This window comes from Aplidium turbinatum, chromosome 12 (assembly GCF_918807975.1).
Source record: "Aplidium turbinatum chromosome 12, kaAplTurb1.1, whole genome shotgun sequence".
NCBI classification, from domain to species: domain Eukaryota; kingdom Metazoa; phylum Chordata; class Ascidiacea; order Aplousobranchia; family Polyclinidae; genus Aplidium; species Aplidium turbinatum.
Window position 1 is genome coordinate 24010337 of NC_137483.1, and position 13738 is coordinate 24024074.

Below are 13738 nucleotides of genomic sequence, written 5' to 3' on the forward strand. Positions count from 1 at the left end.
ACATGTATTGTTTTCCCACTGTGTCTGCACAATTTCTTCAAAGTCGTCTATGCAACACCTCCGAACGTCATCGGCAAATATCCAAGAGTGTGAAGAAGAAACATACCATCGATCAACGTGCAGTCAACAAAAGACGGATCTGTACTTTCAATTTTTTTTTAAAGAGCCTTCAAAAGCATTGACTTTTGGGTTGATTTCATCGTTGCATCCATATGGCACAAAGACAGTGGTACTGGTGTGAGGGGTAAGACAGCATTAATTCCATGTCTACCTTGTGATCTACTGCTAAACATAGAAGCCTTCCAATCAAATTGCGTTCCATTCTCAAGTGAGAAAATTTGCCTTCGCGGGTTATGCTTTCGACAACGGCAGCTTCAGAAGCAAAGTTGCAGATTTTGTTTTTACGTATTGGCTTGTTGAAGGTGCTAGCGTCCTGGTGGCATTGACTAATAAATTTGTTTCTATCCTCAGTTCCTTTTTGAAAAACATTCAAAAGAAAATTTGAAGTGGCAGGAGCCACTGCTTTTTCTGTGCTAATATTGAATAGAAAGGATACATCGAAGCCTGCACTAAATGGATTAACTGTATTGCTTACTTTTTGCATTAGTTTATCCAAATGTCTGCGATCTCTATCGATGCTTGAAGGATGAAGGTCGAATGATGCTTTCTCTGCTGATGTCATCCCCAGATCTTCATAGAAGTGGGGAAGGATCGTTTGGCGCATAAAGTGGGTAAGTGCCCATCTCTGTCTGGCACTAATTGAATTGGTGAAAGATGTAATTCCAGTGAGTCGATTGGCGGATTCTGCATTGATTGTTTGCTCCAAAGTTTGATCAACAGCACATCCATAGAAGTTTTTTTCAGTTCTTTTTACGGACAAGATGCCTTATTCCAGGGTGAAAACAGATCACTTATTCCAGGGTGAGTTTCTTTCATTTTTAGCATGTTATCCTGCAGTCGCAAAATCCATGCAGTCGCAAATTTGGTTGGTTGAAAATGAAGAACACGCTTGACATCTCTCCTATGCAATGCACAAACAACTGATGATTTGCAGAATGAATACTCCGAGCAAAGAGGAGGTACGCCTTGACAAGTTTTAAGTATCCATATCAGTACTGGGCAGTCTTGCCATTTTCTCCTGTTTCGGTTTTCCTTGAAAATTCTTGGTAGGAACTCAAAACGTAGACTACGCTACCGGTATTCTAAACAATTGAAGACTAAAACTTTATTATTTGATAGCCCTTGTGAACTGGTTGCTACCGGTAGTTGTTGTGGTCGAATTCTACTTTTTGCATCAGCCAGATGCTTCTGTGCTACTAATGCTGTCTGCTAACCTGAGATGTAGCTTAGCTTTTAGTTTGTTGTAAATATCTTCATCAATTTAACCTTTTCTATTGAGTAGAACTAAAATGGTAGGCTACTGGAACCGGCACTACACACTGGCAAGATTCAAAATCTTTAATCTATATACTAAATCTTACATTTCTAATGGCGCAGGTTAACTGGCAGTCAGTATGAGAATTTCAGAAACAGCACGTGGAGTTCTCTATGCGCTATTATTGTCTTCGACTCTTGTCTTGTACGAAATATAACCACAAGGGTAGCATGATATCATTATGTTGTCATACAGAGGAACACTTAATAGTCTATGACGAAAGCATGCCTGTTGCGCCAAATCATTATCACATTGTATGCTACTGTACACTACAGTCTTCAACCAGTGAAATATTAAATTATAGCGCAGTTGCTTATTATGGAATTACGACTTTCGCATCCGGTATCAGTCTTTGTGCTAGGAAAAATCCTCAGCTGAAGCAAAAAATTTTTGACGTTTTACAAACACTTGGTTTCATCCAAATAGGCTACAACCTTGAATTTGGGGGTTGTATATCCCAAAATGAGGTTAAGCCCCACCTTGGGGCCATAAGAAAAGTTGTTTCGAACTCAGTAGAACATGCCCTAACTGATGATACAAGTTTCATCTTTGTACCTTATGATGTTATTTTTACGTATTTTGCCCCAACTTTGGGGGCTCCTTATTCGGGAATGCCCCACCTGGGGCGACTAAATTTTAATGTTCTGAAGCCCGTAAGTGAGGTACTATCACCTACACTTGGTTTCATCCATGTACCTTATGATGTTAATTTTGTGAATTTTAGGGATTTTACCCCTAAAATGAGGTTAAACCCCACCTTGGGGCCATAAGAAAAGTTGTTTCGTACTCAGTGGAACATGCCCCAACTGATGAAAGAAGTTCCATCTTTGTACCTTATGATGTTATTTTTACGTATTTTGCCCCAACTTTGGGGGCCCCTTATTCGGGAATGCCCCACCTGGAGCACCCAGATCGACTTGTTCCAAAGTCTACAAGTGAAGGCATAAACTCTGGCGTAGGTTTTGTTCTTGTACCTTATGATGTTTTTTTGACCCCCAAAATGGGTTTTTCACCGGGCCGTAGCCCCCAAACGCCCCAGCAGTGAAACCTCGGATGTGGGTTTCTGAACATCCCACAGTGGGGCAAGGTTGATAAAACACTCAAACCTTTTGTACCTTATGATGTTACAAATACGTCACGGGCTGCCGGACTATAAGTTTATAGTGTATAATATGGGTCTGCTACTATTCGGTGAGTCCGATTCGGTGAGTTCCTAACCCCTTAACCTTAACTCCTAACCCTAAAAACGGCAATGATAATTAGGATACGGTACCCGATAATTAAAAAAATTGAAAAAATCCCCCGTCAAGGGATCGGACTTACCGAAACGGGCCATTCCGGTATAATATGCACTGTATATGCACTTATTGAACACAATGCACATAACAATTATTGTAACAAAATAAAGATAATTTAGTGTTTCATTGGGTTTGGTACCAGTGCTAGCTGCAGACATGTACTTTATCACCCAAATAATCATTCCAGCTCCCTTTTCTGTTCATTAATGTACTGGTGTAGCACATATTATTAGACCGGAGCCCGCGACGTCCACCCTAGGTGAAAAAGTTACCAATTTCTATTCATATAGCGATGTCCGGTGGTATATGGGTACTCATAATCTGGAAGTCTGCTGGGTTGCGGTGGTGGGTATGGGAATGGGGGGCATTTTTCATGGCCCAAAAAATGCGCTAGGTCAGCTGAAATAGTTACCGCTTGAAACTTAGTTGGTTGTAAAGTAAATTGTTTCTAGATGATTGTCTGGTATGTGACAGACATTTTCGGTGGTGGGGGCTCTGACAGACAAGTTTTATACCCCCCAAAATTTGCGCTAGGTCAGCTGAAAAAGTTACCGGATAAAACCAACTGAATCTGTGAGTGTTAAGCTTCACAAAAATATATGTGACAGACAAATTTGCTTGAGGGTGTCCCCTGACAGATGACCTAAAGTAGGTGACCCCCCTAACTGAGCTAGGTCAGCTGAAATAGTTACCGGATAAAACCAATTGACAATTAATGTGTGAGTGTTAAGCTTCACAAAAATGTATGTGACAGACAAATTTGGTGGTGGGTGTCCCCTGACAGACGACCTGAAGTAGGTCTAGGTAAGGGTCCATGTCTTTTAGGCGCAGACAGTTAGGCGCCGGTCAAATAGGCGCGCACACTGTGGCGTCTGGATATTTAGGTGCGGAGCACTGTGGCGCCCGTTCATTTAGGTGCTATTTCTAGTAAAGTCTGCAGATTGTATCAGCTTGGCAGGTAGGGCAATGCTTTTCACACAAAATGTTATATATATTGAACAGAAAAATATGTTGTTTTGTTAATGCGCGTGTGGAGATGAGGTGCGAGACAACGCTCTACTGCTCTTGATATTAGCACATCTCCACAATACATTTGCTTTGCATCCTGAACACAGGTTGCAGCCAGATGGAACTTTACTTAATCTGTTATCTTTCGCAATTACTTCTACTCGGGATGGATTGGTCGTGTGGCGAGTACGTATTAGACAACGCTCTACTACATGAATACATTTCTCTAGGGCATATGAACCCTGGCTACAAGTTGCAAGCATAATAGTGCGACTTGTATGTATAGAAGTATAATGCGTAATGGTGCGACTGCGTAATTATGCAAGCGTAATGGTGCGACTTGTATAGAAGTAGTATTCATGTCATAATGGTGCGACTTTGCTCGTTATTAAACCTAGTCAGGGTTTTGACGGAAAACTAAGTTACTCTTCACTCAATCCTACCACCTGCTTGAATATAGGCTACGGTATGTTTTGCTGATGTTTAGCGTAGTTATTATTTGACTTAACTAAATGTGAACTCAGTCATGTTCGGAAACTTGAATAATTTATTGATAAAGCTTTCGCCGATGCAAACCTGGACTAACAACAAATAAATGCCGAACACGCAATTAAAAAACAATATATATATATTTTTCTGTTCAATATAACATTTTGTGTGAAAAGCATTGCCGGTTTAGGCAGCTTCACTCATGGAAGATATGACATATTTTTTGTTCAATATAGCATTTTGTGTGAAAAGCATTGCCCTACTTGCCAAGCTGATACAATCTACAGACTTTACTAGAAATAGCACCTAAATGAACGGGCGCCACAGTGCTCCGCACCTAAATATCCAGACGCCACAGTGTGCGCGCCTATTTGACCGGCGCCTAACTGTTTGTGCCTAAAAGACTTGCTCCCCTAGGTAAGGGTGGCAGCTGACTTTGGTGACCTTTTGGTCTTTCGCTGCCATCCTTGTTGCGCGAATTATTTGTGTTTATTGTGTTTTTGCTTTTTGTGTCTTTCTTTTTCGCCAACAAAACAAAAAATAAACTGAACTAACCCCTTCCCTTTTTGCGCTAAATTACTGACAGGAGTTACCGCTAAAAAAAAATTGAAGAAGTGTTTTGTTTTATGTGTGCACAACAGAAAATAAGTATTACGTATAACAGGCAATTTAACTACTAATGGAATACTGTACCAGAATAAAAATCATGCAAATTGAGCAATCACCCAATTTGGGTTAGGGTTAGTTAGATCTACAATAACAATCACTGTTAAGGGTAGCCTATTTGTACTTGAAAAGTTTTTGTCTGAATTTTTCGTCAACACTGAACAGTGAACAGTCTAGCCTATATTATATAAGAAAAAATGTTTGGCAATGGTGGTGAGTCATTGACTAAAAATATAATTCCATGTCAGATTCATCTTCCGAGTCGGAATCTTCGCTCCACTGTTGATCACAACTCTCAATGTCATCCTCATCACTTCTTTTCTCCGATTTACTAAATAGCTCAGATGGTATAGCTGCGCCTTCAAACCAGCCTGGAATGATAACTTCATTTGTTTTCGACCAGCCATAATAGTGACGTTTGCTCGTTTTCTTTAACAATTCTGTGATTGCGTAATTGTTTCGCTGCATGCCGGCATCTTCGGCTTGTTCTAAGGCTGCAAGATGACTTAACTCTGTTACAGAAGCAGGTCTCCGTGGTAGCACGACAATTTAAATCAGACAATTCAAAGCCGAAAATTCAAAGCCGTTTATTCAAAGCTGATGATTCAAAGACAAAAATTCAAAGCGGTTGATTCAAAGACGAAAATTCAAAGCCGTCAATTAAAGGCCGATAATTCAAAGCTGAGATTAACGACAAAAAACAAAACAGAGAAAATCCGACAATTCAAACCTAAAATAGTTCATAAGAAAACAGTTTCAATTTATTTACATACCAAAAGCCGATAATTCTAACAGAAAATAGTTCGCAAGAAAACTACATGCCAAAGTTGTGAGCAATTCCACGCAGATACTGAGCCGTTGTTCGAGCATCATACTGTTGCACAATGCGAAGGATCCGTTCATTTAGTTGTTCATATTTCCTTTTTCGAGATGGAGGATTGTGGCCTGCCACAAGACGTTCCATTAGGACTTCGTTATGTTTTTGCTCTTTCTTAAGAGCGTTGATGCAGCGAAAGATGGACGGACGAAAGCAACCGGCAGTTGATTGAAAACGTCTATGCCACCCTTCAATGCTATTGTTGGTATGATGCTCTCCACGCAAAGTGCGCTGATAAACATTCCAAAGTTCATTTGGGAACACAGCAGGTCTTCGATGCCCGTGGCGAGTTGGTCGACCAATCCAAGTGTCCTCAAAGTAATCAGCTACAGGTTGAATTCGGTGATCAAATTCTTCATCTATCGCTAGGGCTTGTAATGCATTCTCAACGTCTTGTTCTGGTACAAAAGCTAGTGCTGCCAGGCTCCACGCACTCATTGCAAACTTTCCATCATTTTCTTTATAAGCTGCTACCAATCCAAATTGCTGTATTTTACGCCAAACACATTGCTGTAAATGGAAAAAGCAGCCCGTCAGTGAAGTTGCGTGAAAATTGTCTTGAATGGCATTGATTGCAGCCTTCTCATAGTCTGTCATCCAGGACATTGGATTTATTTGAGGTCGAAGGTTTTTTATAGCCTGCAAAAGTCGACAATAGGTTTGAGCAGCTTTGTTCGGAAGAAGAGCATAGACAAGAGGTACAATTGTGCCTAATTCAATAGCATGGATGGTATATAGCTGTTGAAAGAGATGGCTTGGAGCTGTGCTAAACGTTCCATCAGAGAAATAGCTTTGACTCTGAGAGAGAAGTTCAAGGTTACGCTGGGTACTGAAGATGCATATGCGATCATTTCCAGGCCCAGAATCATAAAGCAGAAACACAGTACCATCATCCAATTTCTTGAATTCTAATGGAATTACCAGTTCTTCAGCATTTGACGGCTCCACAGGAATATTTTGTACTTGCCTTCTGGCTCGCTGAATGCTGCGTTTCAAAACACGTTCCTCAGGAATTTGAGCTGCTGCATTTGGATGCAAATCTGCTGTTGCCGCCGTAATGATTTGGTGAGTTGTAGCGTAAGACGTTGCTGCTTGCAACTTAACCTTGGCACAAACGTCCAAAACCTGCTTACGCTGACCATTTGGAGCATGGTTATGTTCTCCAACAAATTTCACTGCCTTTTCATTGCAGACATGCATTCTTGCTTTGCACTTATTTTCCTTCCAATACTCTTCACACAACCGGAAGCTTAACCCCTCACCAAGCTTAGTATCCCTGTCGTAATTATAGCAGTAGCCGCCATGGCATGCTTTATTCCTTCCTCTTTCCGTTTTCGTGAAAGAAACATCCATACTACTCCTTGTTCGACTTCTGACTAACTTCAGCATTGCAAAACAATGGACTTTTGAGTACAGTACGAGCTCGCACTCTTATCACATCACAATAAGGTTAATTAATTTCAATTATTGACTTTTCCAATCAAGCGGATTAATTATCGTCAACTTTGAACTGCCGGCTTTCAATTGTCGGCTTTCAATTGACCGCTTGGAATTGTCGTCTTTGAATTATCGGCTTTCAATCGACCGCTTTGAATTGTTATCTTTGAATTATCGGCTTTGAATTTACCACTTTGAATTATCGGCTTTGAATAGACGCATAACCGGTCTCCGTGTAACTGTGACACAACATCTTTTTATGGCACTTTTTGAGTTCCGAAACCCAATTATTGCTTTTACTTGCGACGCAGCGTCCCTATTTGCAGTTTGCTCTAAAGACAGATCGACTGCCGTCGTAGAGTAATCCTTTTTAGTACGGTACGCCTAACTGAGAAAGCACCATTATCCAGTATTGCCCTCAGTTTTGGATCTGCGTTTTTTAGTTTGTTGTAGAACAACGATCCTCATCTTGCATAATTTAGACGATTCAGAGCGAAATATATTTCTAGAAGTATTGGTACAATAATCATGTAACCACTTACGCCGTTCATTCTGACGTACCTCTGCACTTCTCGATAGAGTCGGTTTATTAAGAACACATATAGTGTCCAGAACTGACAGGTTTCACCAAACACTCCATTCATGGACCTGTTAAAGCATTCTTCATACTTTTCCCGATGTTTGGTGATGGCTGGATTGGCCAAGCATACTTCTACTTTATCAGGGTCAGTTGGAATAGTGGACATGACTTGCTGGAAGTTGTCAATTTCATCTGCATCTAAAGTTGTCAAGAATCGATTGTATAGCTTTCTTTCCATGACCTTGACTATAATTTCGTACACATGAGTACAGTACACCTGTTGTAAAATTTCTTATAATGAACCCTTGTAATGATCCCTCGACAAGGATCTTTGACTCCGACAATATGGACTCTATCTCGCAATCATTTATGAAGGTTCCTTCTGCTCCGAAAAATGCAAGATCCATATGGAAATTCCCAAGTATAATGAGGAGATTGTCAAAAAGAGGGGCTTCAATGGCTTGAATGAAGTCGGCTGTTTGTGCAACCAGGGGTGTGCAACAGCTACGTCATACGTCACCATGGCATATTGTTGGTGAGTTTCAGTTGCAACCTTCATCGTTCTAGCCAGTAACCAGTTTTTCTTTAAGAACGTTATTGTTGGTTGGTAATCTTGTTATTGGGTCCTTGTAACATATTCGCTGTCCCGGATTCGCTGTAGCGGTAGACAGTCCACTTTATTATTGCTCATGTAACCAGCATAGAGTGGAGTTGCAAAATCTCTACTTTTGCTGAACCAATACATATCTAGCGGTTTTATTTTGCATGTCAAGATGGACTCTTTATCCATTATTTCTTTAATATAATCAGACGCTTCTCCCACGGAACGTGATTCTTACTTTCTCCCGGTGCTAAAAGCGGAGTATGCAAATTCCCGTTCTAAACTTTTCACATCATTGTAGTTAATTGTGTGGCCTTCCCTGTTAGGTATCTGCAAAGTTAACTTGGAACCTGTCATTGCTCCTAAACCAAGTATTGTGTGCTTCCATGGCTTTACATGACCTCGACTGACGTTATACACAGCATTTGACTACATTGATTCTACTTTTTTTTCCATTGTGTGTGTGAGAATCACTGAATTTGGATTCCAACCTGCATAATAGTGTAGTATAAAAGAGTTGCAATGATTCGTAATATTTTGGGCCATATCCTTCAAGCTCTCTAGGTTTGTTGGATTTGGGGTTTTGGTTTTGAGTAGCTTCAATATTTCACCTCGTAAGAGAAGCGCCACTGTTCGAATCTGATTATATTGATTGGCACTATAGGCTAATCATCTATCAGAGCATATTTTTCTTCTTGGGCAAAAAGAAGTGAGGTGTAAATAAAATTGCCTACTTATTGTTAGTGCTTTACTCAACTTATAAGAAATTTTCTTCACAAGGTTCTGTGTGGTGTTAGACCATAGCTCAACATCATTTCCTCCATTTTACCAAATACTCATCTTTGTAAAGATCAAATAATATTGAAAATAGCATTGGCGTTTGCTTTTGCATCTCTTCCTCAACAAATTCGCATATTGTTAGGAAAGGAAGGTTGTGAGTTTGGCGAGATGAAATATTCCAGTTTGTGGTGGTTTTGAGATTGCTTTTAGTCTCTCTATCAAAATAAACCTGGCAAGACTTGTGATACTCTGCTTATTTGGCAATTAAGTCCACACCACTACGAATAAGTGATTTAATCCTTTCGTTTTTAGAAAACACTGCTCTTGACTAAAGTGATTCGCATCCATCCATCGTTGAGACCTTAACGATATTTTTTTTTGTATTTCTTTCGCTTACAACAGCAAAATATACAGAATCCTTTCAATAAACCTATTTTGTCTGACTTAAGGAGCGAGCTTCTGCATCTTGTTTCAACTTTAGCAGAAGATGAAGCAACTGCCTTAGGTTGAAATGTTCTTTTAACTGCTGTACAAGTAAACTTTTTGTGACATGACTAATGATAGACACCTATGGGTAACGCAGAGGACCTTGCCTGAATGATTTTACGTGTGGTGACAGAAAAGCAATCGGATGATAATAATTGTAGTCGAATGCTTGCAATATTTTTCCATGATCTCCAGATTGTTACATTCACAACTTTACATTTTGCATCGTCTGACATCGTGCTACAGCAAATAAAACATAGTTGATGTTCTCCAGGTCTTTCATAGTTGACCTGAAAAAAAAAATGTGTGAGCCTAAAGAGTTTGACGTATGTCAACGTAAAGTAAAATTAGCAACACGTTGGTTACTAATCTATAGTTTTGCATTGCCAATTGCGATATAATTGTATACGAGTTAATCTCAAATCAAGCGCTTCCATGTCGCGTTTGAAATACCATCCTTTATCGGGATAGTTACTACACGGTACCTTAGTCGCATCCTCATCGGTTGGCGGAGTTACGATAATTGTAGGCAACTGATCTATGACACACTCCTCCATTTGGTAGTTGTTTGTCTGTAAAATATCACTCCGAAATTCGGACACTCTTTTGAAGTCTGTCCAGTTAAGTTACTGCTGCTTATCCAACATGCTTGTTACAAAAAACCTTGCCAATCTTTTGAGTAACTCCTAGAATTATGGGTAAATAAAACCTTGGTGTGATAGGCGAAACGTTACTGGCTTGAAAATAATAAAGTAGCCAAGCCACCTGATAACTCTTGCAAAGTTAGGAGTACGTATTGCAGACATTACATGGGCATTACCAGACATAAATCGAAACCATACAAATAGTAGCAATTCTTGAATTGGCTAATAACGTACACTAATTACTCCCACACATCAAATCATTTTTTTTTCATTGATTCAACGTCTGCAGACGTTGAATTGATGTAAAAAACGGTTGATTTGCTGTCAATGTTTTTAGAAAGGATGCTTTTTACACTGTTTTTGTATCATGTTCTTCAACTTAGCCTACTAATATTTATCCATACTCGTTAGATTGCTGATTTGTTGCGTACTGAATTGTCACTGACTGCCTCTTTGAAAAGTCTTGTTCATGGAATAACGGTTTGGAGGAATAAAAAACGTAGAGTACATGATTATTTATCATTGTAATGGTATATACCTAGTAGCTTATTGTAGGGAGTTTCGAAAAAAGTGTTATCACATAGCTAAATGGTTAGGGCATAGTCAGATGATCAAGCGCTTTAAGGAGTGAGTTGTTAGTAATGTGTCGTTGCCCACTGTGACACAAAAGCAAATGATCCCTTTCAAACTAATTTAACAGCTTGCACTAGGGCTGTAAAATTCCAATCACCAAACTCGCTAAAAGTAAGACAACCTGACTTCTCTATCTCAGACAGCAAATCAACCCTTTTTTAAATTGATTCAACGCCTGCAGACCTTAAACCAATGTAGAAAACGGTTGATTTACTGGCTGAGATTGTAGTGAGCCAAGCAGATGCAAAAACGCTTGATATAGTTCCTTGCACTGAAACTATTTTTATTTGTGTGGACAAATGAAGTAAATAAATCACGTTGTGTTACTTAGTTTTGTATACCGTACTTCAAAAGCACAGCTTACAAATAGCTCCTATCAATTGACTTAGTGCAAACCTGGGGGTTACCTAGGCCTATTTCAGGTCGTCTGTCAGGGGACACCCACCACCAAACTTGTCTGTCACATACATTTTTGTGAAGCTTAACACTCACACATTAATTGTCAATTGGTTTTATCCGGTAACTATTTCAGCTGACCTAGCTCAGTTAAGGGGGTCACCTACTTTAGGTCGTCTGTCAGGGGACACCCACCAACAAATTTGTCTATCACATTCATTTTTGTGAAGCTTAACACTCACACATTAATTTTCAATTGGTTTTATTCGGTTTACAACTTTTTCAGCTGACCTAGCTCGGTTAGGGGGGTCACCTACTTTAGGTCGTCTGTCAGGGGACACCCACCAGCAATATTGTCTGTCACATATATTTTGGTGAAGCTTAACACTCACAGATTAATAATCAGTTGGTTTTATCCGGTAACTTTTTCAGCTGACCTAGCGCAAATTTTGGGGGGTATAAAACTTGTCTGTCAGAGCCCCCCACCACCGAAAATGTCTGTCACATACCAGACAATCATCTAGAAAAAATTTACTTTACAACCAACTAAGTTTCAAGCGGTAACTATTTCAGCTGACCTAGCGCATTTTTTGGGCCATGAAAAATGCCCCCCATTCCCATACCCACCACCGGCGGCCCGGCAGACTTCCAGATTATGAGTACCCACATACCACTGGACATCGCTATGAATAGAAATTGGTAACTTTTTCACCTAGGGCGGACGTCGCGGGCTCCCGGTCTATATACCTGATAGTCTGATATCTTTCTTAGATCTGGGCTTGGTGATGACGATAATTAAAATAAATCTAACCATATTTTTACTAAACCATTTGGATTCATAAGAATCGGACCAACTCTGCTATTGATCATGATGTATATAATAATATTAAAATCTTAAAGGTCACTCCAAGGATAGGAGTTGCTATCGGAGAACAAATCCTTTCCCTTGGTGAAATAAAACACTTGTTTGACGGACCAGAATTATCCCAGGCTCATTATGTGTTTGAACAGGTTAGTTTTAATTTTTTATTTGGGTTTGAACAAACCTTGGTTAGATTGGCAACTTAAGCATTTAGGATGGTTGTTTTGGTGAACAGTTGTGGCAACTCAATCAATGTTTAATCATGGCATTTCTATTCCATGCCCGGTTGTAGGTTTCTTGATGTCTTACTCTTGTACGAGATAGTGATGGAACAAACTACGGCTCCGGCAATTTTTTTGGGTCCACGTCTTTTAGACGCAGACAGTTAGGCGCCGGTCTAATTGGCGCACACACTGTGGCGTCTGGATATTTAGGTGCGGAGTACTGTGGCGCCCGTTCATTTAGGTGCCATTCCTAGTAAAGTCTGCAGATTGTATCAGCTTGGTAGGTAGAGCAATGCTTTTCACACAAAATGTTATATTGAACAGAAAAATATGTTGTTTTGTTAATGCGCGTGTGGAGAGGGTCTGCTACTATTCGGCTAGTCCGATTCGGCTGATCCGATTCGGCTAGTCCGATTCGGCTATTACCCTTTTCGGCTACAGCCCGATTCGGCTAGTCCGATTTGGCTGATCCGATTCGGCTAGTTCCCTATTGGGCTACAGTCTTTATCTGTTAGTTCCCTATTCGGCAATTTTTTGAAAATCCAACGATAATCCTTCTGTAATCCAACATCGTTTCTTTTGCATTCCGACAAAGAAAAACAAATTGAAATGAAATTTAGCGAAAAATGTTTGAACTATTAAATTGAACTGTTTGCTCACATAAAATAGACAACGTCTTCTGTTTATTTAGAGAATGTTGTAATATCGCTTCTTTTATAGTTGAAATCATCGAAGCTTTAGATGAGTGGGGTTTAGACCTAACCATTGAGATCTTAAAACTAAAAAGCGAATTAAATTTATTTTTGAACTATCAATGTTTGCTCAGATAAAATTGACATGTATCATGCGTCGCCGTCTGCATGCAAACTTAGAATATATTAGAATCCTCAACTATTACAAAATTCTAAATCCAACGACACTTTCTGTATATTTACTGTAGAGAATTTTGTATTTTGATCTCGAAGCTTTAGATGAGTGGAGTTTAGACCTAACCACTGAGATCATAAATCATATTTATGACACCGGTTACATCCCTAGTGATATGGTACGTTCCATATTCATAACTTTACCAAAGAAAACCGGAGCAACAGAATGGTCACTCCACAGAACAATTAGCCTTGTGAATTACGTAACAAACAGCTTACTCCGAATCATGTTGATGAGATTGAGACCAAAACTACAATCGGAAATTTCAACAGCACAGTTTTTATTTGTTCCAGACAAAGGGACCACAAAAGGAATTTTTTACATTAAAAATGATAACAGAGAAATGTATGTCCGGTTCTTCTGTTTATTTAGAGAATTTTGTATTTTAATTCGAC

General features: G+C 39.6%; 1 protein-coding gene across 2 annotated transcripts in view; it reads left to right on the top strand.

Moving 5' to 3' along the window:
- LOC145780842 (fumarylacetoacetase-like) overlaps positions 1–13738 on the top strand; it is a 40376-nt gene that overhangs the window by 5280 nt on the left and 21358 nt on the right. For both annotated transcript variants that reach the window (XM_082592487.1, XM_082592486.1), the window contains exon 2: positions 12231–12341. In XM_082592487.1, the coding sequence (XP_082448613.1) occupies positions 12231–12341 (111 nt within the window). The remainder of the gene's footprint in view (positions 1–12230; positions 12342–13738) is intronic.